Source organism: Grus americana, chromosome Z, assembly GCF_028858705.1.
Source record: "Grus americana isolate bGruAme1 chromosome Z, bGruAme1.mat, whole genome shotgun sequence".
Lineage (NCBI taxonomy): Eukaryota > Metazoa > Chordata > Aves > Gruiformes > Gruidae > Grus > Grus americana.
The window spans coordinates 32013100-32034661 of record NC_072891.1 but is presented as its reverse complement, the minus strand read 5'-3'; the positions used below and the strand labels follow the sequence as shown (position 1 = coordinate 32034661).

The 21562-nt window shown below is 38.9% G+C and overlaps 1 protein-coding gene across 1 annotated transcript; it reads left to right on the top strand.

The window, feature by feature from the left end:
- The first annotated feature begins 449 nt into the window (after positions 1-449).
- Positions 450-19630, top strand: ERMP1 (endoplasmic reticulum metallopeptidase 1). The gene is made up of 15 exons (XM_054810968.1): positions 450-1468; positions 2424-2725; positions 6134-6261; positions 6616-6721; positions 7576-7722; positions 9274-9366; positions 10727-10939; positions 11679-11899; positions 12328-12502; positions 13129-13319; positions 13937-14089; positions 14625-14827; positions 15540-15655; positions 16123-16286; positions 17386-19630. Exons 1-15 carry the CDS (start codon positions 1164-1166, stop codon positions 17548-17550), a joined length of 2682 nt encoding a protein of 893 aa, XP_054666943.1. The 5' UTR covers positions 450-1163; the 3' UTR covers positions 17551-19630.
- Positions 19631-21562: the final 1932 nt, after the last annotated feature.

The following is a 21562-nucleotide window of genomic DNA, read 5'->3' as shown; positions in this document are numbered from 1 at the left end:
TGTGCAGAAAGCATAGTCATCACATTTTAGTGCACCACTCCTTCAGACTTTTTCATCCCAAAGGATATTGCAACTCCTGTTAGAAAGCTTCCATGTGGCAACACAGAGGCAGGGTAGAAAGCAGCAAGGTTCAGTGTTCGTCAGCAACACTAGATATATTGAAACAGCCACTTCTCTGGATCACATCATTACATATTGTGTTTCCAGATTACATCACAGAGCACAAGAGACAAGTATCTTTTATACTATCTTCAGGAGTAGCCAGGTACACTGCAAAGCAGTATGATAAAGATAGGAAGAATGACCATCCAACAGCTCTGTCCCATCACTCAAAGGCACTGTAAGACCTGCTCCCCCCGAGAGAAGCAAGGGCTGACAGTCTCTCACAGCTCAGGCCCCCACCCTCACAGGTGCTGTCCTTGGCATGACTTCACTGGAAGCTCCTGTTCACTAGCACCTCCAAGAGTTACTGCACTTCACACCAGGCTACTTGAGCTCCAGTCAGGGCAGTGCTACAGCTATGAAATGCCAAAAATATAATGCAATGGGGGAAGAAAACCCAGCAACTCCAAGCACCACCAGTTCTGTGACTTCAGGTGTGCAAGGCTTCGCCACCTCCCTCTAGTGTGCTGGTTTGTGGCACTCTACTGCTCCCCCATTAACACCATGGTTACTTCTGCACACTTTCCTCTGCATTTTAGGAAAAAAAAAAAAGAAAGAAGGAAAGAAAGAAAAAAGTGAAAACACGAAGATTTGCAAATCTTTGTGAGTGAGGCGATGCTGCCCACAAAGCACAGGGAGATCCCCAGTCAGGCTGTTACTTGCCCCGGCACTGTGGTGGGACAGGGCTCCACGGCTACCGGGCCAGTGGTCCCCACAGGCAACCGCCGCCGAAGGCTTCACGGCCTCGGTCTTGTGGCACGCCCGGGCCCGCAAGGCGAGAAGCGGCCGTTACCGTCACCGAGCACATCAAGCAGTGCCCACAACGGACCCCAACTGCCACGGTGGGCGGGCACTGACGAAACCATCCCCCCACGTGACTCGCCGTGGCCACGCCCCCTGCCCACTGGCCCCGCCGTACCCAGCCGAGGAGGGGGCCGGGCTGCTTTTTGACCCTCGTCTGGTTCCGTATCGTGCGGCTGAGCTCGCGCCGGCAGCGGGGGATGAGCGCGCGGCCGATGGAGCGGAGCGCAGCGACGGCTGTGTGGCGGCTCCGCGCGAGCGGCGGCCACCGGGACCGCGACCGACGCCACCCGCCGTCGCGGGAGGACGGCGACCGCGACACAGACGGGAAAAAGCGGGGCGGGCCGCGGCGGCGGCGACTGCTGCCGCTGCCCGAGGCGCGGGGGGCGCCGCTGGTGCTGCTGTACCTGCTGGGTCTGCGGGCGCTGGCTCACGTCTCGCACCGGCAGCTGCTGAGCCAGCCCTCCGCCGCCGGGCCCCGCGACTTCAACGCCCCCCGCGCCAGGTACGGCGGACAGAGTAGGGCAGAGCGGGGGCTGCCCCTCCTGTCCCGGGCAGGATGCGGAGAACCGTGAGACCTTCCCGTGTCACGTCAGCCGCGGGGCAGAGTCCGCCCGGAGTCACCCCGCGGGCGACGGCAGCTGCGATTGCCGTTTGCTTTCCGCAGGGGGCCCCGGGGGGAGGCTCGCAGCGGCGGCCTGACCCTGCCTCCCAGCGGGCGCACGGACGAGCCCGGCTCTGCAGCGTCCAGTCGTTGGTGTCGGTGCAGCGGGTGTGCGCTCTGCGAGTCCCGCCGGCTGGCCAAGCCGGTGGGGGCCTCTCCCGTCAGTTGCTGGGTTACTGTCCTTTGCAGAGTACTTGTGTCTTTCCCTGCCCTGGCAAGAGCTCAGAGCTCTCTTGAGCGCTTGCAGAAAGTAGGTAAAAGTATTGTAAGGGGTCCAGCTCTCGTATTGGCTGCCTCTTAAAGGTGCTGGTTTGGCCTGATCAAACAATGCGTCCTGCATAGTTTAATTCTGGTAGTATTATAAAGTACTTAGTGTCTGGGAAAGCTTCTTTGCAAATGTTTAGTTGGTGTAAGTCTTGCTAAGAGTGTGCTTACTCAGACATTCAGGGAAGAGCATGTATGCATGTCCAGAACTTTGCAAAAGATAAAATCTTAAGCTTCTCCAGTCATTCTTTTGTTTCTTTTTGGATTGGTATGTTCAAACCAGAAAACCAGTAGATTGGATTAATATCATGATAGATAAGATGAGGAGCCCTGAGTAAAGATCAGTACTGTATGCCCATTACCATAATGAACGCTGGCACCTTGACTACAGTTACCATCTAATTGGCTTTAGTCTCTCCCACTTACTGTGAGTTTTGAAATAGAACAATGTACAAAAATATTACGGTTGTAGATAAGTTACATCATAAATGTTGAACGTGTTGATGCTGAATGTGTAATTTATCTCTTACAGGGGATATCTTGACAACATAACAGCAATTGGGCCCAGAACAGTTGGAAGTCCAGAAAATGAAGTTCTTGCAGTTAACTACCTCTTAGAACAAATTAGGGCAATAGAAAGAGAAAGCACAGATGCTCACAAGATATCTATAGACATACAGAGGCCCACAGGCTCCTTCAGCATTGACTTTTTAGGAGGCTTTACTAGTTACTATGCAAACATAACTAATGTCATAGTGAAGCTGGAACCCCGAAATGGAGCTGAGCATGCAGTGTTATCCAATTGTCACTTTGATTCCGTACCAAATACCCCGGGTAGGTCCATATGTTCGTTCTGCATTTCTGTATATTACATGAGCCACGGAGCTTGTCTCACTGTCTTCTTACACCAAGTAGCCTTACAGCCACATGCTAGAATACTGCATGTGTCAACTAGTCTGCTTGATTTCAGTGAGATGCAGTATTTAGAGTGACATATTGGTCCTACTGAAGTCGGAGTTTCACTCTCACTTTCTGGTAGGCAGCAAATTACAGATACTATATTTAGATTTCTAGAAAGTTTGGTTATATCTGCCTTTCTTGTAATTCACTACTTATGCAGGTAGTTCATATGCTGCTTCCACCTGTTGTTCAGGTCTTTCCATATTTCTGTATGGATTTAATCGTGGCTTACCTTTCACAGGATGCTTTGTGCCAGACATTGTTCCCAGCCCGACTAACCAGTCTATGTTTTTCCTTCCCTTTGCTGGTATCGTAGTTTATCTCAAATTTTTACTGCGATATCTTTAAGCTGTGCTTTTTTTTTTTTTTTCTTTTCTTTCTGCATTCAAAGCCTCTGTCTCAAAAGCTGTAGTGATCAAAGATTAAGGTACTGTTGCTTTGGTAGTCTGTACATGTCTCTCACTACTACTTTCACTGCCACTGTTGCATACTCTTATTCTTGTCCCTCTGCATTTTTATAAATCTAATCATGTTAAATAGTTATTGCAGCAAGGGTATAAACAGCTTTGTAAATACATGATTTTAACAGTGCCAGGAAGGTAGGGAACTGAAAACCTTTGTTGTAACACTCAGCTGCAGGTGTGTGCCTGTTATTGCAGTTGAAAAATACCTACAGACTTCAGTCACCAACAGAGCAGCTTTTACTGATGTTTCTTCATTTACACCTCACATGGTATTTTATTTTGGGGGTTAAACCTTCTGTTCTTCAGCACGTGCAAATAGTCTTCGTTACTGAGAAAACAGTTGAGCATGAGCTAGAGAAACAAAGCACTTGCCATGCTCCTTGTGCCTTTTTTCTGTCAACAAATGGTATACAGGACTTTTCTTTCTCCTCATTCAGGCAATATGAGTTTCCAAATTGAGCTTAGTAACTACATGCTTATTATACATGCTCTGTCATTTAGGAACTGCAGAGATGCTAATTACTGTACTTAGAGTCTAAATATGGCTGCCTAGACTTAAAAGGAATACTTCACAAGCTTAATACAACAATTAGTGAAAACTGTCTTTAAATTGACGCCCTATGTGAAATGTGTGTCTGCTTCTATGGGTTGTAACACAGAATTAAGGGTATGTGGATTACTTTCTTTACAGTTATTCAGACAGTAAAATATTTCATCAACCTTGCACAGAGGTGCCAGAAAATAGAAGTGATTTATATAGGATTATACAGAAATCTGTGGAGGAGCTACAAATCCCTTTATGCTTGCCCTTAATCACAAAACGGCCTAGCCCTTTACCACAACATTGAGGAATTGGTCTTTCGTTTTCTTAGTGTGAACTTGCACATAACCTAAGCAAGAATCTTTTGTTTTCTATTCTGTTATTTGCTTACAGCTTTTTTTCATTACCAAGAATGTGTTATTTAACCATAATCAGCAGGAGTCAGTGATCAATGAGTAATATAGCTGAAAAGCAGATAATAAAACATAATCTGCTGTTGATGCTTATGAATACAAAATGAGTAAAGCAAAACTCAGTAGAGCATTAAAGCTTCAGTGTTAGAAAGCCTGAGTTCCTGTTGAAGGAAAACCATGAACTCTATAAACTCCTAAAACATGTCTTTTGTTCTAATGGTACTAGTTTTCAGTTTATATGGCCCGTTTGATTATTTTCTAGGCAAAAGAAGGCAAAAACATCTTGAAATTGGCATTGTAGACATAGCTGATAACTTGGTTTTCTTAGGTTACTGATACTTGCCATAAAATCTGTTATAACCTCCCGTCAGTTTTGCTGTATATGAAGTATTCAAGGATGATACTTTCTCTGTGAGCTTGTGTCATAGTCTGTGCCTACATGGCTGCTTTAATCAGATGTAAATCTGTATGTCTGTTGAAACCAATAACTTATTTTTCTTAGCTTCACAGCAAGGCAGATAAGTGATTGATCTCACTGAAAACTGTAATCGGTTCTCTGCTGAATTTTCAACACAGCATAAGTTATATAAAAGAACTCTGTGTGGCTAAGAGTAGACTACTGATAAATCTGGGTAGCAATATAATCAGGGCTTTAAATCAGATATTTTTGGGAGGCTTTTTGGAAAGCTTTTGGCAGAACAAGGCGTTAATTTCTGAGAAACAGATTAGAGAACAGTGTATTGGAAAGATTTTGGGTTTACTTATTATAAAGTACTTCCATACAATAAGCTAAAGCTAAAATTTGGACTGAGGTCTGTGTTTGTATCAAGAATATGTGCTTTTCACAGAAGGGGCAGATAGGTCTAAATTTTGCCAAGTTACAAGCTTTTGAAAAGCTGCTTTTTTAGTGTAAAATAAACAGTTTTAGCAGCTAATGAGTCTGCCCTAATAGCATGCTGAGGCCTGACCATGCTGTCATCGTCATCTCAGTGCACATCATCATCATATATGCTACCCAGGCCTAAAGGAATGAGGTTAAATTTCTCTGTCTGCTCCCAGATTTTATTGATTGGAGTGGGGTAGCAAGATGCTGCAGCTTGCACCAAAGTGAGGGAAATGGGGCAATGGGAGACGTTGGCTAAAAGAGGGATTCTTAATCAAGATTTTAAAAAATGGCAGGGCATGGGAGGATGTGTGAGGAAGTGAGAGTAAGTATAGAATAGTGTTGGATGAGGAACTCAAAGAGAACAGACTACTGAGCTCAGAGCAGAAGGGTTTTTCTGCAAAACTCGTGGTGGAAAGCATCTGATCATGAAAATACTGTATTATAATGTATACTTCTATTTTAAGAATGCTTTAAAGGTGTAAATTCTGGTATTGCCTTTGCTTTATTTTGCAATCTTGGCCTTATGTTACTTCGAGGTTTTGTGCACTTGCTTGAATGCATTGTAACAGTATAGAATGCTTCAGGGTGACGTGTGGGAATATTTATTTTTTAAAATTTGAGTATGCTGTAAGTAAAAATTATGTCCTTGTTTATTTGTATTGTTCTTAGAAAATTAGATAATGATCACTTTGCTTGCTTCATAACCTTGTTAGTCTAGTTTCCTTGAACAGTAGTATTGGATCTGATACCTTGTACTTCACTTGCTCAACTTTTGGACGTTGTTTTTCTTTCCGCTGTTGCTTTTAACTGGTACAGACGCAGGGTGCACACAGTAGCAGAGAATATACTAAAGCTTGACATAATTGTACCTCAGTTAGATTAAGTCACTGAGATAGCATAAAGCTTTTTTCTTCTCTTGTCTTTGTTGCAATTCTGTGTGTTTGTTTTAAGCCATGCTACTCTGCTGATTATTTTAAGGTGCCAGTGATGATGCTGTTAGCTGCGCAGTGATGCTTGAAATACTTAACACACTTTCAAAATCATCAGAGTCCCTGCAGCATGCTGTCATATTCTTATTTAATGGTGCAGAAGAAAATATTTTGCAGGTGAGAATATGCCAGAATTTTAAAATATATTTCCAAGCTGTATATTAGGACTCTGATAAACAAAAGAATAACTGCAGATATGGCTTTTATTTAATCTGTTGAAATATTAGTTAAATGCTAGTCTTAAGATTGTGAGCAAAATGTGTTTGATTTCAAAAGGAAAAATATACTTAGGTTAAGAATATTGCCCGTATTAATTTAATTACAAGACTTGGATTTTCTGCATCTGTTTGTGTTGTGATCTGGCTGCCTCATCCAATTCTGAGTTATGATGATATGTGATGGAAAATAACATTTAGGCTGGTCTGGAAGATATTTGACCTACTTTTTTTTTTTGTTTGTTTTCCCATCAAGGCTAGTCACGGCTTCATTACACAACATGAGTGGGCCAAGTCAATTAGAGCTTTTATTAACCTGGAGGCAGCAGGTGTAGGAGGAAAAGAACTTGTTTTTCAAACAGGTATGAGCTTGCATTGTGTCCAGTTTCTACACTAGGATAATTTGATAATAAATAATGTAAACTTGAAGGAGTATTGAAAGTGACTCATAAGCAAAGACAAGAGAACCTCTCTGCCTCTTTCCCAACCCTGTGCAGCAAATAAGTTGCTCTTCATCTTTAGATATGTGTAGGCTAAAGCACTGCCACAGAAGTTGCCTCATAGGTGGGAAGCCTGTGTAGAACAGGATTACAGAAGTTGTATTTCACTTTTACATCAAGGTAATACCAGATTTGGATATCTCGTATATCTTACATACTCATACTTTCATATGCTTTATTCACTTTTCACAGCAGTTCTTTCAAAATCTTCTCAAGGAGATGTTGACATTAGAACTCCATCTGCTGCTCAGGAAGCAGCAAAACTTCTGTGTTTTGTCGGCTAAAGTTAAACTTCCGCTCCATCCTAGTTGGACTGCAGTCTTCCTTCTACTGCTGGAGCTGCATAATTGTTTACTTGCATTGAATGCTTTAGTGGAGAAAATCTTCTCTAAACAACAATTTTGAGATGTGATACACAGATGATAAATTGGATACTTTGCTAAAAGTTCTAACTTCTTTATTAGTGCTGAGTCTTTTCTGGGAGATGACTTATCTACTCTGCTGTTGAACGCTCAGGGTTTTTTTTTTTTCCCGTGTGACTAATTCCTTCTCTCAAGCGTGAGTCTTTCAGCCAACACAAATGCACTTACTATGTACCCTGTGGGGTAACAGCATTAAAACTCTAGTGAGTTCCTTTGCATTGTTACCATAAAGATACATATCTTAACTGAAGTTCAAAAATATTTGTTGTGAACTTTCTGCCTGTCTTTTGTTAGGACCTGAGAATCCTTGGTTGGTACAAGCATACGTAGCTGCAGCGAAACATCCCTTTGCCTCTGTGGTGGCACAGGAAATATTTCAGAGTGGTATTATCCCAGCAGATACAGACTTCCGTATCTACCGGGACTTTGGCAATATTCCAGGTATGTTATCAGACGACATGTCAATGTGCATTATGCAATCATTTAGCTTAAGTTTATAACAAGGAGACTGTTCTGTGGGGCACTATATGAAGGTCCTCAAATTTGGTTTGTCTTTCAGTTTGGGAGCAAATTTTCCTGCTTCTTTTCTAAGGCAAGAGCCTTTAGATTTGGTTTGTCATGCAGGTTGTTAAGGAGATTTTTTTTTGAGACTGCTGTTTTCCAGAAAGAAACTACATGGTAGAAAAGTTTCCTGAAAATAAGGAAAACATTCCAGGAATTAACAGTACACTATTAAATATCCTGTTTTGAAACATTTTGGTAATGATACTAATAAACTGCTTGCAGGAATTAAATGTCTATACCTAAGGGATAAACCAAAATGTTCTTTTTTTTAAGATAGTGACTCTGAAATTAATGCATTATCATTACTTTTTTTGGTCATAATCAAGCACAGGACAGCAGGTTTGGGTTTTGCTAATCTATTAACAGTTTGGTATCCATTCTGCAGAGAATGACCAGTGGAAAAAAATGTAGACCACACAATAGAAACACAATTCAAAGGAATACAAACTTAGGTAAAATCCTTGCTATCTGACACAGGTTGTGATTGGAGTCACTTTCAAGAAAAGTGATATTTATGAATTAATTCTTAGAACAAAACATGTTGGCATATTCTGAACTGTTCCAAAGCGCACTTCTAGCCTAAAAGTAAAGTACTTGATGTTGTACAATGTGTTCTTTATTTGTTCGGAATCATACCTCTATCATAAATGGAAAATGAATTCTCACTGACCTCTGTTTTTTCTAAACAAATGTAAATTAAATATTTGAGTTAAAGAACTAGTTTGTTCCTCTTTGTCCACTAGTAGAATTGAGGTCTGATTTGTTAAAAGTCTGCAAAATTGTGAGGATTCAGATTGCAGACAGCAGCTTTTTGTATATACAGTGTGTGTGGGGGGTGTTTGGCATATACTGAATGTATAATTAATCTCGCAGAAAACCTTTTTTTTGGTGAATATTTTTGTTTATTTTTACAGATTATTTGGACTTTTAAATTAAGAGTTTTCAGACTGACTATTTAAAAAGCTGTTCACAAATTAGAAGTAAAGACAACACACCTGGTATTTTGAGAAGGTGTTACTGTAGTTCCACAGTGCTGCTTTTTATTACTTTTCAGCATGGATCTCTATTGATGTTTTACTAGTAAATGTTTGGAAAGCACCTTGTACATCTTTTCTGAAGCAGAGATGATTTAAAATTTTCATGTGTTTCTTGAGTACAGATCAGTTTGTGTTCAGATGTCATGCAAATTAATACATTATAAAGGACAGATATTTTAAAATATTATAAAAGTGTCCTTTTTTTAAATACAGATGGAATCCCAGTCAGTCTTTCTTCTACAAAGCGGACTATTTTGTTCATCTTTTAAGGATAGTGAGTGGGCTGCAAAGTAGAGCAACGGTTTGTGTGAAACATCTCTGAGGCTTTCACATGTTTGTTTTGAGGTTTTAGATTTACATAATTTCAAACAAGCTTTTTCTCTCTCTGTAGGAATAGATTTGGCTTTTATTGAAAATGGCTACATTTATCATACAGAATACGACACATCAGACAGAATTTTAACAGATTCCATTCAGAGAGCAGGTTGGTATTTCAAGAATTCAGTAATTTACTCAAGAGTAGCATTGTAGCTGCTTTTTCATTTTGCTGTAAGACTACCATTGCAAGAAATTCATAATTTTAATTACACAGTTAGAACAGGCTAGACATTTTCTAAAGAACAAAGAGTTAACTGAATGCATTTCTTTAAAATACAAAGGAAATATGGTCAACTTGGGAAGATAAACTTTATCAACATTCAGTGATGTTGATTTGGAAGTAACTGGAATCTAATTAAGGTTGTAAGCTAGCTATTGATACCTGATTGTTCAGCATTCTGCATTTCTTTTCTCTCAGTAAGTCCCCTTACTGATTAATGTTCATCATGAGAAGCTTATGGTTAAGTTGGTGGCATAGAAGCTGATCCGCCAACAGAGGTTTTTCTTCTAGAATAGATCTCAGTAAAACTTAGGTGGTAGCACACAGACTATGGATTTATTTTCTACTAACAGGTTGTGCTTATATCAGGCTATTTGACAGACTGCAGTGAAGAAAATTACAGTGAGACCTTTAGTTTCCCAGGAAAAACTAACAGAATCTTAAATGCCTCCAGGATTTTGACCGTTTCCCTCTTTAAGCTTATACAGAAGCCAGCTTAGAAGACTGGCACAAATAAGAGTTTTTAAACTCTTTCTTGTGCCAATGCAGTTGCAAGACTGAAAATAACGCTTCTAAATTCCTGTTGGAAAGATGATTTTACTAGTCGTGGTGGTTACATAGAACATCTCTTGCTAAACGTATCACAGCTTAAAAAAAAAAGAGACAAACTTCTCAGCCAGTAGGCACTTTTACAGATCAAGTAAAAGCAAAATTAAAGTTGAGAAGAATTGTCCTTGTTTGATCACATCTGTTTTGGCTGTACCGTCAGAAAGGAAAAGGTGGTTGGTACCTGTAGGCTACCAAGGAAAATAGCCTTCTTGTCTCCTACTTTACAGTCATCTAGGGAAAGGTAGGCAGGTAATTCATAGTTGTGGAAACATGGAGGTGTCACTAGTGGCAAGGAGAAGAGGAAGATTAGGAAATGACAAACTCTTCTGAGGGTTAGCCTTGAAATCCAGTGCTTTAATATTAGACCTGAAGAAGGGCTTATGGGCCGAAAGCTTGACTACTCCCTTCATTGCAACAGTTTAAATACATGAAGCTTCCTAAGTTAATTTATTTTAGTAGCAGCTGTGTAGATTAACTGATGAAAATACTATGCTATACCTATTTCAGAATAGCAGTTGTATATTCATGTCTTTGAGGATATTTCAATACAGTTTTAAGAACTTACATTTAAAAGAATGCTGTGTACTAATTAATCAACCCTGATGTAATTATGTTGTATATCTGCTTTTTTTAATAGGTGACAATATTCTAGCTGTCCTAAAATACCTAGCAACATCAGATAAGTTGGCTAAATCTTTTGAGTATCGACATGGAAATGTTGTGTTCTTTGATGTGCTTGGTTTATTTGTCCTGGCTTATCCTGCTCGTGTTGGCACCGTTATGAACTATATTACAGCAGCAATTGCTTTTCTGTATTTGAGCAAGAAAGTATTACAGCCCAAAACCAGAGGTAAGTCTAGTTCTTTAAAAAAAAAAAAAAAAATCAATCCATTACTCTTTAACGAATAGCAATTAGTAAATGAAGTAGTGTTCAGGCGATTAATGCATCTTTTTAGATAAACTTCAGAAATAAATTTTAGATGTGCTGTGTGTCATAGGAGTTTCTTTGTGTTTAAATCTCTCATCTGTGAATAATTATGATGAAGAAAGACTATGATAGGCCTACATATCTAGCACTTAATGAATCATGATTATGTTTCTTATCCTTTCATGGATTAAAATTAAATCTTTAATTTAAAGATCTGAAAATGGAAAAAAAAATTTGCTTAGTAACTATATAAACTATAAAAATCAAACCAAAATAAACACTCACCCCAAAATCCAGCAAACGTTTTTGAAGTAAGAAAAAGTTACAAGAAAAGCAACTTTTTTGTTTTGTTTTGTTGTGACTTTGTAGATGGTAGAGTGGCTCCATTGATTCCCTAGAGAAATTTACTATTGGGAATGTGGTAATCTGCAAAATACACTAGTACTCTGGTAATAAATCTTGTAGTGGGGAAGACTGCAAAAAGATTTGCAAAGAAATAGGCTAAGTGATTTAGACCATGCTGTTAAGAAATCTTCAGACTCCTCATGCAGTTCTATTTTGGTCATTAAAGCAATTATACTGTGGCATAATTACAGTCTTGATGATAGTATGCAGTAGAAAACATGACTGTTGAATGAAACTTCTTTTTTCTTCTTCATAGCCATTCCTAACCTGAAGAAACTCTTTACTACATTCGGCTTAACACTGTTAAGTTGGGTCTGCGCGCTGGTGTCAGTCCTTATAGTGGCAGTGTTCATCTCTCTCATTGGACGATCTCTTTCTTGGTACACCCATTTCTATGTTTCTGTGTTTCTGTATGGCACTGCAGCTGCAGCTAAGCTCATTCTTGTGCATACGCTAGCCAAGAAGTACTTCTACAAGGTGAGTTTGACTTCATTGCTAATGTTGAAGGGTAATGTAGTTTTTAATCTGTGGCAGACTTAAATTTTGAGTTGATTAAAAAGATGCAAAAAGTTTTCTGTATTGGACAGAAGAACTTGAAAGGCCCTGTTTGCCAGTGTACCTGAAACATTAGCCTTTCATCTTCTTGGTGTTGTCATTTGTACATGCCTTTCCTCTGCCCTAGCCCAGGTAATTTCTTTTTCAAGTTAGATCAGAGCACAATTAAAAAATAAAAAAGTATACCGTCATGGGTAATTGTCAATGGTAAGAGAATGGTGAGATGCTGCTTATCAAAATAATTATGTCCGAGGAAGACAATTATATACAAGAAATGAGGATTTTTCTATGTGTTCTCATGAGATGTCATACATGGAATATGCTTAGTAATGCATGCTTTTTTGTTACAGAACATGAATGAGCAGTACCTGGGAGATATTTTTTTTGATGCCTCATTGATGATTTGGTCTGTAGCATTGGCTGTGATTACTCAGATGGGCCTTTGTTCAGCATTCATTTGTACATTATGGGTAGCATTTCCTTTACTCGCTAAGCTGATGACTCATAAAGAATTCAGCCAAAAAGGTATGCGTTTTGAGGGGGGGAGGTTGTATTTTGAAACATCTGCCCCTATGATTGTATATTGAGTGTTTTCCTCCTAAGTCTAAGCAAAAGAAATCCCAAACTTTCAATTTGAATAGTCAAAGTAGCTATGTGACAATTTTGTAATACGAAAAAGTCTTCTTGAACTGAAGACACTGTGAAAGTATGGAGAAACTCTTTAAAAAAACAAAAACAAAAACCCCACCAACAACAACAACAAAAAACCACTGCTGAAAAACATTCTGTCTCAGGCTAAAAAACCCAATACTATGTGGGGTTACTAATAAGTGATCAGATACTTTGATGGACAGTAATGGCTGTTAAAAAATACTGTAATATTTAAAGTGTTTGGGACAGAACACCTGTTTGTTGTTTTTTTTTTTTTTTTAATACAAGAATAGTTTTGTGGTGTTTTTGAAAGAGTTATCTTGGCATTGGCTATGCAAAATAAGATCCCCTTTCCATATCCATGTCAGGGATGAGGACCAGTATGGTGTATTGGGCCTTGCAGCACTATGTGGATATATTAGTAAAGCTATGCTTTTGTCCTTTTTAAGCTTTTAAGGTTTTTTCTTCTGTCTTTTGGGTTTTTTTCCTGTCCTTTATAGGTGCCACAATGAAGTTTGTCATGATGTACATGCTGGGAATGTTTGTTCCCTATCTGTATATGATGTATCTTAGTTGGACTGTATTTGAAATGTTTACACCTATCATGGGACGAAGTGGTTCAGAAATTCTACCAGATGTGGTGTTGGCAGGATTTATTGTGGTCATCACTATGATTCTGTCATCCTATTTTGTAAGTAGAATTTGTAAATGTTTTTAAAACATTTAATCTTTCTCTATAGTTTAGAATCAATGTTTTTCTAAATTAATACTTGAAGTTAATGATAATTTGACAATATCTTAAATGTTACAGGAAATTTCTAGGAAACATGTCAAAGATTCCGTGTTTTATGTTAGTCAAAGAAAAGTCGTTGAAGCAGGGGTTACAAAAATATATCTGTTCTATGGTGATATAGTAAAGATTGGTGTAAAATATGCAATTTAATGCTGGACTTTGAACAGGCATTAATTTTAGGTGAAGTATAGTATGTGGCTGAACAGTATGTATACTACACTTCAAAAAAAAATTCTCAGTTTTTATTTTCTGCTGCCCTTGCTACAGAGGTTCTAGGGTTTTTTTGGCAGATGTTTAAGAAAATAGGAAATTTTTGAAAGCTCTGGGAAGTACTCACTCTATTTCTTCTGGTTTTAAATACTGAGATTACAAAGAAGTGCTTGTGTCAGGTAGTATTTGCAATGATATCTCTTAATGTACATTTGGTTCCATAATTGGATTTTAGAGTTATACAAATAGTGTCTTATTTCTTAAGTCTTGCAGTTTTGTAACTGGGCTGTCTTTTTATTCTCTAGATTAACTTCATTTACCTTGTCAAAAGTACAAAAACGACGCTAATAGCTTTAACTACTGTGTTTGTAGTCACTCTGATTCTGGTTTGTAGTGGAATCTTCTTTCCTTACAGTTCTGATGCGGCTAATCCAAAGCCTAAGCGAGTCTTTCTCCAGGTGAGAAAAGCCTTGTATCTTGTATTGCCTCTGTTGGTTGCAGGAGTGTTTGGTTTTTTCAAAGCTTAACACCGTCCTCCACCCCCTGCCCCTAAACGACTAACCTTCCCTGTCTTGCTTGATTTAAAAGCTCTAATGATTATTCCTGGATTTGAAAGAATTGCTAATGTTTCCCTTGTTCAATCTCTGTGTTCAGTTCATCTGTGTCAAAAGAGCAAGGGGTTTTTTAGGGGGGAGTTTAAGTGGGAGAGTTGAGTAAGCAATGTTAATTTAAAAAGTGAGCATGGTGGGAGATGAGCAAATACTTAACAAGCAGAGTCATTTTCTGAATGTAGGTGTTTTTATGGTATGTTTCTTTTATCTGAGTAATTCTATATATATATATAAATAAATACTCAGATGAGTGTTCAGTGCATACTGAAAATGCAGTAGACCTTAAGGACTGACGTAGAAGATGTTTCAGAATCGCTTCTGACTCTTGCGAAGTGCGCAGACTCCATCATATTTCTGTGTATCTTTTTTTTTCCTCTTCTAGCACACAAGCAGAAGATTTCATGATCTAGATGGAAATGTGGTTAAAAGTGATGCTGGTATATGGATTAATGGATTTGATTATAATGGAATGTCTCACATAACTCCTCATGTACCTGAAATCAATGACACCATTAGAACTCCATGCGAGGAGCAGGCTCCTTTCTGTGGCCTTCCTTGGATTCTGCCAGTGCATTTCATGTTCCGGTTGGTGTGAACATTGCTTCACTTGAGCACTTACTGCCAAAGCACATTGGTCATTTATGCAATTTTGCTTATGTAAGGGAAGAAAAAGTAAGGCTAAGCTTGGTCTAAAAGTAAATAATCCTTCTGCTTCAGGAGACAAACTTCTGTCTAGATGCAGTGTCTTCTGCCAGAATCTCTGCAAGAGATTGCTGGATCTGCTGCAGGAGCTGTAGAAGTTGGTGTAGAAAATTGATGTCAGCACCAGTGGAGAAAAAGGTGAAGGGGGGGCCTTCTGAAGGGCAGTTCAGAATAGGAGTATGTATGTCTCTTCCCTTCTTCCTCCCTCACCTCAGCTGACGGCAGAGGAAGTCTGGAGTAACTGGTCTTCACAGAAGAAAACTAGCTGCAGTGACCATTTCTCATGGCCCAAGAATCTTGTGAGCTTAAGTGTAGCAGTTTGAAGATGCAAATATTCTTACTTAATTTGTTGTTTAATTAAGGCAGATGAAAGTGATGAATGATCACACTGGTGACTATTTTTCTATTAATATGTCTTTTAAATATTTGCCTGGCCACAAGCTCCTAATTTTACCTGCCTTCTGCTAGAATCAGTAACTTTTGAGTATTTCATTTAGTAACAGCACCGTCAGCTACACTGTACAAAAATTTCTTGGGTTCTCATATTTAGTACCTCTGAGTGTTGCATTGATAATGAGTTAACTTTTTTCAATAGGAAAAACTGGTATCTTCCTGCTCCAGAAATTTTTCCAAGAAACCCCATTCATTTTAAAGTTCTGTCTAAGGAGCTGATGCCCTGGAACTCTGTGAGGTTAAGCTTTGAAGTATCTGGTGAGTTACTGAAGCTTCTGTTTTGTGATTCATGTTTATTTTATGCCCATGATAATTCAGGTTTTGCCTCCAGTACTGTGGTTTTTAGTGCCATTCCCAAGATAGTAAGCTTTGTGAGATTAGCATGAATTAATTCAGTTTCATAACACACTAAAAGCTGAGGGTGTTGTGTTGCAGTTGTTACTTGGGGGACTGATAACCTTGTCTATTTTGAGTAAGCCTTGATCTTTTTATAGCAAGTCCTTTCTTAAAGTCCGTTTTATAGCTCTGTACCTCTCCTACATCATCATTGTATTTATCTCACTGCCTGGAAATAATGGAAGCTTCTTCTGTAGAGAAGACAGTTCTGTCATGTTTTGGAAGACACAAATAGTAATACACAGATACCATGCTACTATATAGGAAAATAGACGGTTATTCTACGTCCAGCTGTTGATATATGTAGGTACATATTGCTGTCTCTGCAGGTCCAAGCCACATGTCTCTATATGTTCGGCCCCATGAAGGTTCGACTCTGTCCACCTGGTCTCTTGGGAATGGTATACCGGTTGCTAGCTTAGGAGGAGACTACTTTGTATTTTACTCCCACGGGCTGCAGGCTACACCATGGCACTTCTGGGTAGAACTGACGGTGAGTATGCTGCTGCTGGCAACCCGGCGATTCCTTGGTCTGCCCTGTTGTCACTATTTCTGCATTCTTATGTGAAAAATGTCGTAGTAACTTTCTTAAGCTTCACTTTATTTGATAGATCCTAATTCTAGCTTCCCTCTTTTAATTTGTACCTCAGCTTCATATATCAGCTCACATATCTTTTGTGATGCTTAGTCTGCTAACATGCCGAACAGCCAAAGGGAGAATATTTTCCTTATCTCCATGGTCTTAGGTCATAAGTTTGGATTTCTTTGATCTTAACCTTGTAGTTCTTGAAGTTTCCTTTTCATGTAATTTGTTTGCTTGGTTTTGGGAAATTGCAGGTAGTCCTTGGTGGGAAACTTACCTGTCTTGAAGCTGAAGAAAGTTGTAGAAGCTTTATTTTCTGTATTTTCTTTTAAATTATTTTCAGTTGGAAGAAAGGCTTTCAGCATTGCTGTTCCAGTGGGATTTATGACACCCACCTCCCTGTTAACTTGCCAGTGAAGAACTTTTTGCAGATCTGTGTGGTTTCATTACATGTTTAACAGTGTCTTGTTCTTTGATTAAGTATTACAAGAACTTTTGAAAGTTCAGAAAATTCCTTGTTCCTTCCTGGATCGGACAGTCTAAGCACTTAACCAAATATTTCTCTGAGAGTACTTGATAAAGGCAGGTGGGAATTTGCAGCGTGACAAGCTTTGCAGTATTGATAGTGGCAAAACTAGGCAGAAAAGGCTTTTCATCCTAAGGATTCACAATAGAAGGATCAGTATGAATATTTTGTTGGAGTCCATGTCTTGATTTGTCAGCAAAACCAACAGATAACAATCGTTGAAGTTAAAGCATGTGCAAGCTATGTAACGTCAGAGGTACTGTGATCTAAATAGGTAGTTGCAAGGTCAATTCAGATTGGACTTCTCATGTAATCAGACTGATGCATTTGAAGATAGGAAGTGTTTTAACATGTAGGACAAAGAGCTGCAGGATGAAATTTGTTGCATAGGTAGTAAGTCTGTAGAAAGTACATCTGGATTGATCTTATGTTTAAAAGCGGTAGACAATCGTAAAGACTGTGTTGCCCTTTTTTCGCTTTCAGACCCCAGAGAAGCATTCTGATGGAATAGTCTCCCTTGGCATTGCAGCACATTACTTTTTTGGGGAAGATCAAAAGTCACCTCAACTCTATGCCTTACTGGAGAGGTTTCCAAACTGGACGTTTTCTTCTGGTTGGTCCTGCACTTACGACCTTTTTATCTTTTAATGTTGACAGTAATGCAGCACTAATAGGTTAATCTCTCTGATGCAGAATGTTGTTGTAGCAAACACTTTCTAACAAGATGGAAGAGACTTTCACAAGAATTTAAAGTACTTTGACAACAAATGGTATTTCTTTGGCAGTTTGACTACTGCTCTCTTGGGGATATAGTGACACTTCGTGTCAATGTGAATACAGTTCACCTTGTTTCTTCTACTGAAATGGCAGTTTGACTGGTGGGTTTCTTAAAATGAAAACTATATTTAAGGAGGTAACGTAATATGATGCCAATTGTAATGAAAGGGCCTCATGAAATTATTTTGACATTATGTAAGATTTAACCATACTTTATGCACATGTGGGGATTATCGCCTACCAATTCTATCCGTCCTATTAAAGTAAGACCTTGAGCTAAAAGATGCTTATTCATGTGGTGGGGGTGCAGAGGTGGCAAAGTCCTAAATGTTACTTTTGTCACTGGATGAAGTCACTGAAAGCGATGATGCTTGCGCAGGTTGCGTTCTCAATCCTTGGTAAATGCACAATGCAGAAAAATTGATATTATGATGGAATGTAGTATAATTATTTATCTGGATTTTTTCCAAATTAGATGTTTCTGTCAAAAAACTTTGTTCCTACCCTTTTGCTTGTCTCTTTGGTGTTACAACTTGAGTGGTTGTAGGTTTGACCTGACTATCATCTTGTGGTTTTGTTCCTGTTGGGATCTTTCAGTATCAGCATGTAAGCATGTGACTTGCTCTCTTTTATATAAGACTGCTAAGTCCCCACTCCTTTATGTGGATGTCTTATAATTAATCTGTTCTAAATTTCAAGTTATCTTCTAATTTATTAGAATTGGCTAATTTTTGGTATCTCCTCTGGAGAGACTTTTGGTAATGTGACAGTATTGCACTTTGCTAATACATTTAACTGTTTCTTAAAATACAGTTTGCTTTCCATAAGGAAAAATACCAACAAGAGTCATCTTTAAAAAGATGTCTTATGTCTCTAGATTGCTCTTGTTTTATTTCCACAGGATGGGTTTTATAAATGACTGTGAGTGATTGAGAATATCTTCCAGTTTTAATTCACAAGCTTTGAGTTGAGAAGCCAGGTTTTTTTCACTGCAGTGTAATAGTTAAGTTCTGAAATTTGAAGAACTCTGTGTACCTGAAGAAACTTCATGCTTTTTTCCAAACTATATATAAAACATTCTGTGACATCAATACCACGCTACAAATTGTACAGATTAGTGTTTTGGCTCATCTCATGAGCATTGCCAAATCGCATGCAAAGCAGATTTTGTGCATGCATCATCATTTCGAGTAAAAACATGCTAGTACTGGGAAGGTTGCAGGGCATGTGAAAGAAAATTTTGTGACACCTTGATTTGTGTGGGCTGTGAGGGACCCAGCTCCCCAGTCAGGTGTTTTTCCTTCAAACTGTTCTGTAATTGTGTTCGATAGTGGCAAGAACCAGCTTCATTTGTTGCAAGGTACATTCACGAAGATTGTCAATTGACTCATGGACTAGGGTAAGAGGTTTAATTACTGTAATTATAGTGAACTGGTCATCAGTATCTTAAAAACAGTAGGTCTTTCTACATTAACATGTGCATTAATCATCACTTGAGTGTATCTGATTTGAAACGACAATCCCTGTATTACACACTTACTACTTTTTTAAAAAGTGCTATTAATGATTTGAAAAACGCAGTTTTAGTTCATAACTCCTCTGTCCTGAATCTCAACAAATGTTTTGTACTGTACTCTAGCTAATCCATAGCTAGTTAACTAAAGCTGCACTGATATTTACAGTCTTCTTCAGTTTGGATTTTTGTGTTTTGCCTCTGATTTAAAGCTTTGAAAAAGTGCTGTGTGCAGAATTAGTACTGGGAGCCAAAAATATAAAAATGCGTGTTAGCAATTTCTGAAACTCGAGTGAAGCAGTAGCTTTTGCTAACTCAGGATTTAGCCTTTATTAAATAATTTAATTATGAGGGAAGTCTAGTTTGTTGTAATTCTGTCTTTTTAAATAAAAGCAAAAATTAATTGGTGAAACTTGATTTTCAGCATGATTAAAGGCATATTTGAGTTGTTTTTATTCATTGCACTAATGTTTTATGTAAGCCTTGGGTAGAAATACTGCTAAGTGATGCTACAGTTAGAGTTATGTGGAAGATAAGCATGGCCAAAGAATGTAAAAATTATCTGAGCTGAGAAACATTAAAATGAGGGCCCTGGCTGGTTGCCTGGCAGAAGAAGGTGGTTCTTGAAACAAGATGTGGTGTGGAAGAGTCACTGTAAGCAATGCTAAGTATTCTTTGCAAAACTGATAGTCAAGAGCAAATTTATTGTTGAGTACAGTTAGAAAAATAGCATGGGACGTTTCGCTATTTCAGTGTCCATCTGCTTCCCCATTCAGTACAAGCAGATTAGTCTTCTGTTACTGTGGTTTATTATTTCTCATTAAAAGTGTGTCGTGTGTCTTATTCTGTAAAATATACAAAAAGCAAGCAGCTGGTAATTTTAAGGATAGAAGGGCATGGGAGTAGAAAAAGTCTTTATTCTTAGTGGGGGCAGTAAGCAGCTAGTTGATTGGAATTCCCCTGTGATCATCTGAAACAATTTACATGCACAGCCTTTTCTCAGTTGCTTTACTTTTCCTTAATGCTAAAGTACTTCCCTGACTTTTGATCTCTCTGAGAATCTATTGCATTCTCTATTAACGTACAGAGTACTGTTACCTATCTGTAGGAAAAGAGCTTCAGAAATAAGTGTTTTATCAATTTAAGCATCCAAAGGGGGCCTGTACATGTTGTGGTTATACAATCTACTGCAGCATTAGTGTGTCACTGTACTTTCAGATTGCCCGTCAAGTAGAAGTTTGAAGAAAGCATTGGGATAGGTGCAATGAACAGGAGAATGTCAGCTGTCATATATGAAGTGACAGACTGTTGAGCTGAGTGGAGCTGTTCTCTGTTGGCAAGACCTGTCTGTAATGTCTGTTCATTGATGGTTGGGTTGCAAGCCTGTTGGGAAGACACTAATCAAATAGACAAGATCTAACAACTCTATACAGAACTAATTGTGGCATTTGGGACGTAGCTGCTGAAGAGTTCACCTGCATGGTGATGCTGCTCAGTATGTTTTTTCCTTGGGGGGCTAAACCTAATCTGGTTCTTGATAATAATGTGGAAGGAGCCTGCAGGATGACCTATCTTAGAACTGGATATGTGGTCTTAGTGAAGGATGGTTAAAAAGCCACACAAGACCAGTAACCCTTAGTGCTGTCACAAAACTGTGCGGTTAGACAATGTGAAGTTGCATTAAGCGTGACTTCTGTTTTGAAGATAGAACACAGATTCTCAGTATTCATGAAAATCTGTTCCAATCTCAGAGGATAAATTAATCCTAGAAATCAGTCAGGCTTCCCTGTTCCCTGCAGAAGAGGTTCTGTTGGGCTATGACACTTCATGGATCTGTCAAAGCTGCAGATGCAGCTTGAGAACATGCCAAGGATAGAGCTGAGACTTGAGCAGGAAGTATCAGCCAGTTTAGGGAGATCTGATCCCTGCTACCTGTATTTCAAGCAGGGCATCAAGCATTACTGGCTGTTAACAAAAGAGTTTTCTTACAATTTCTGAAACTGAATTTTTTAAGAATCAATCTTGAAAGCAGTAGTTTATCTAGAAAGGAGTAATTTTGTCATTCTGGTCTGAGATTCTGGAACAAATACAAGCTTCAAAGCCAATAGCTACAGGTGAATTTAAGTAACTGTCTTAGCTGCCCATGCACAGTTTATTCAGGGATGTTGCTGCTTCTGTGTGTGGTGGTGGGGTGTCAGGGATGTTGCTGCTTCTGTGTGTGGTGGTGGGGTGTTTCTTTTTTTGATAGGAAACAATAATTTGAAAACAGGTATGAAAGAATGGTTAGGTGCCTCATGTCTGAACTGTCTAGCTAGCTGCAGCCTCCAGTTGTGGGCTTTTGTAAAGTCTCTTTTCACTGCTCTTTGGTAG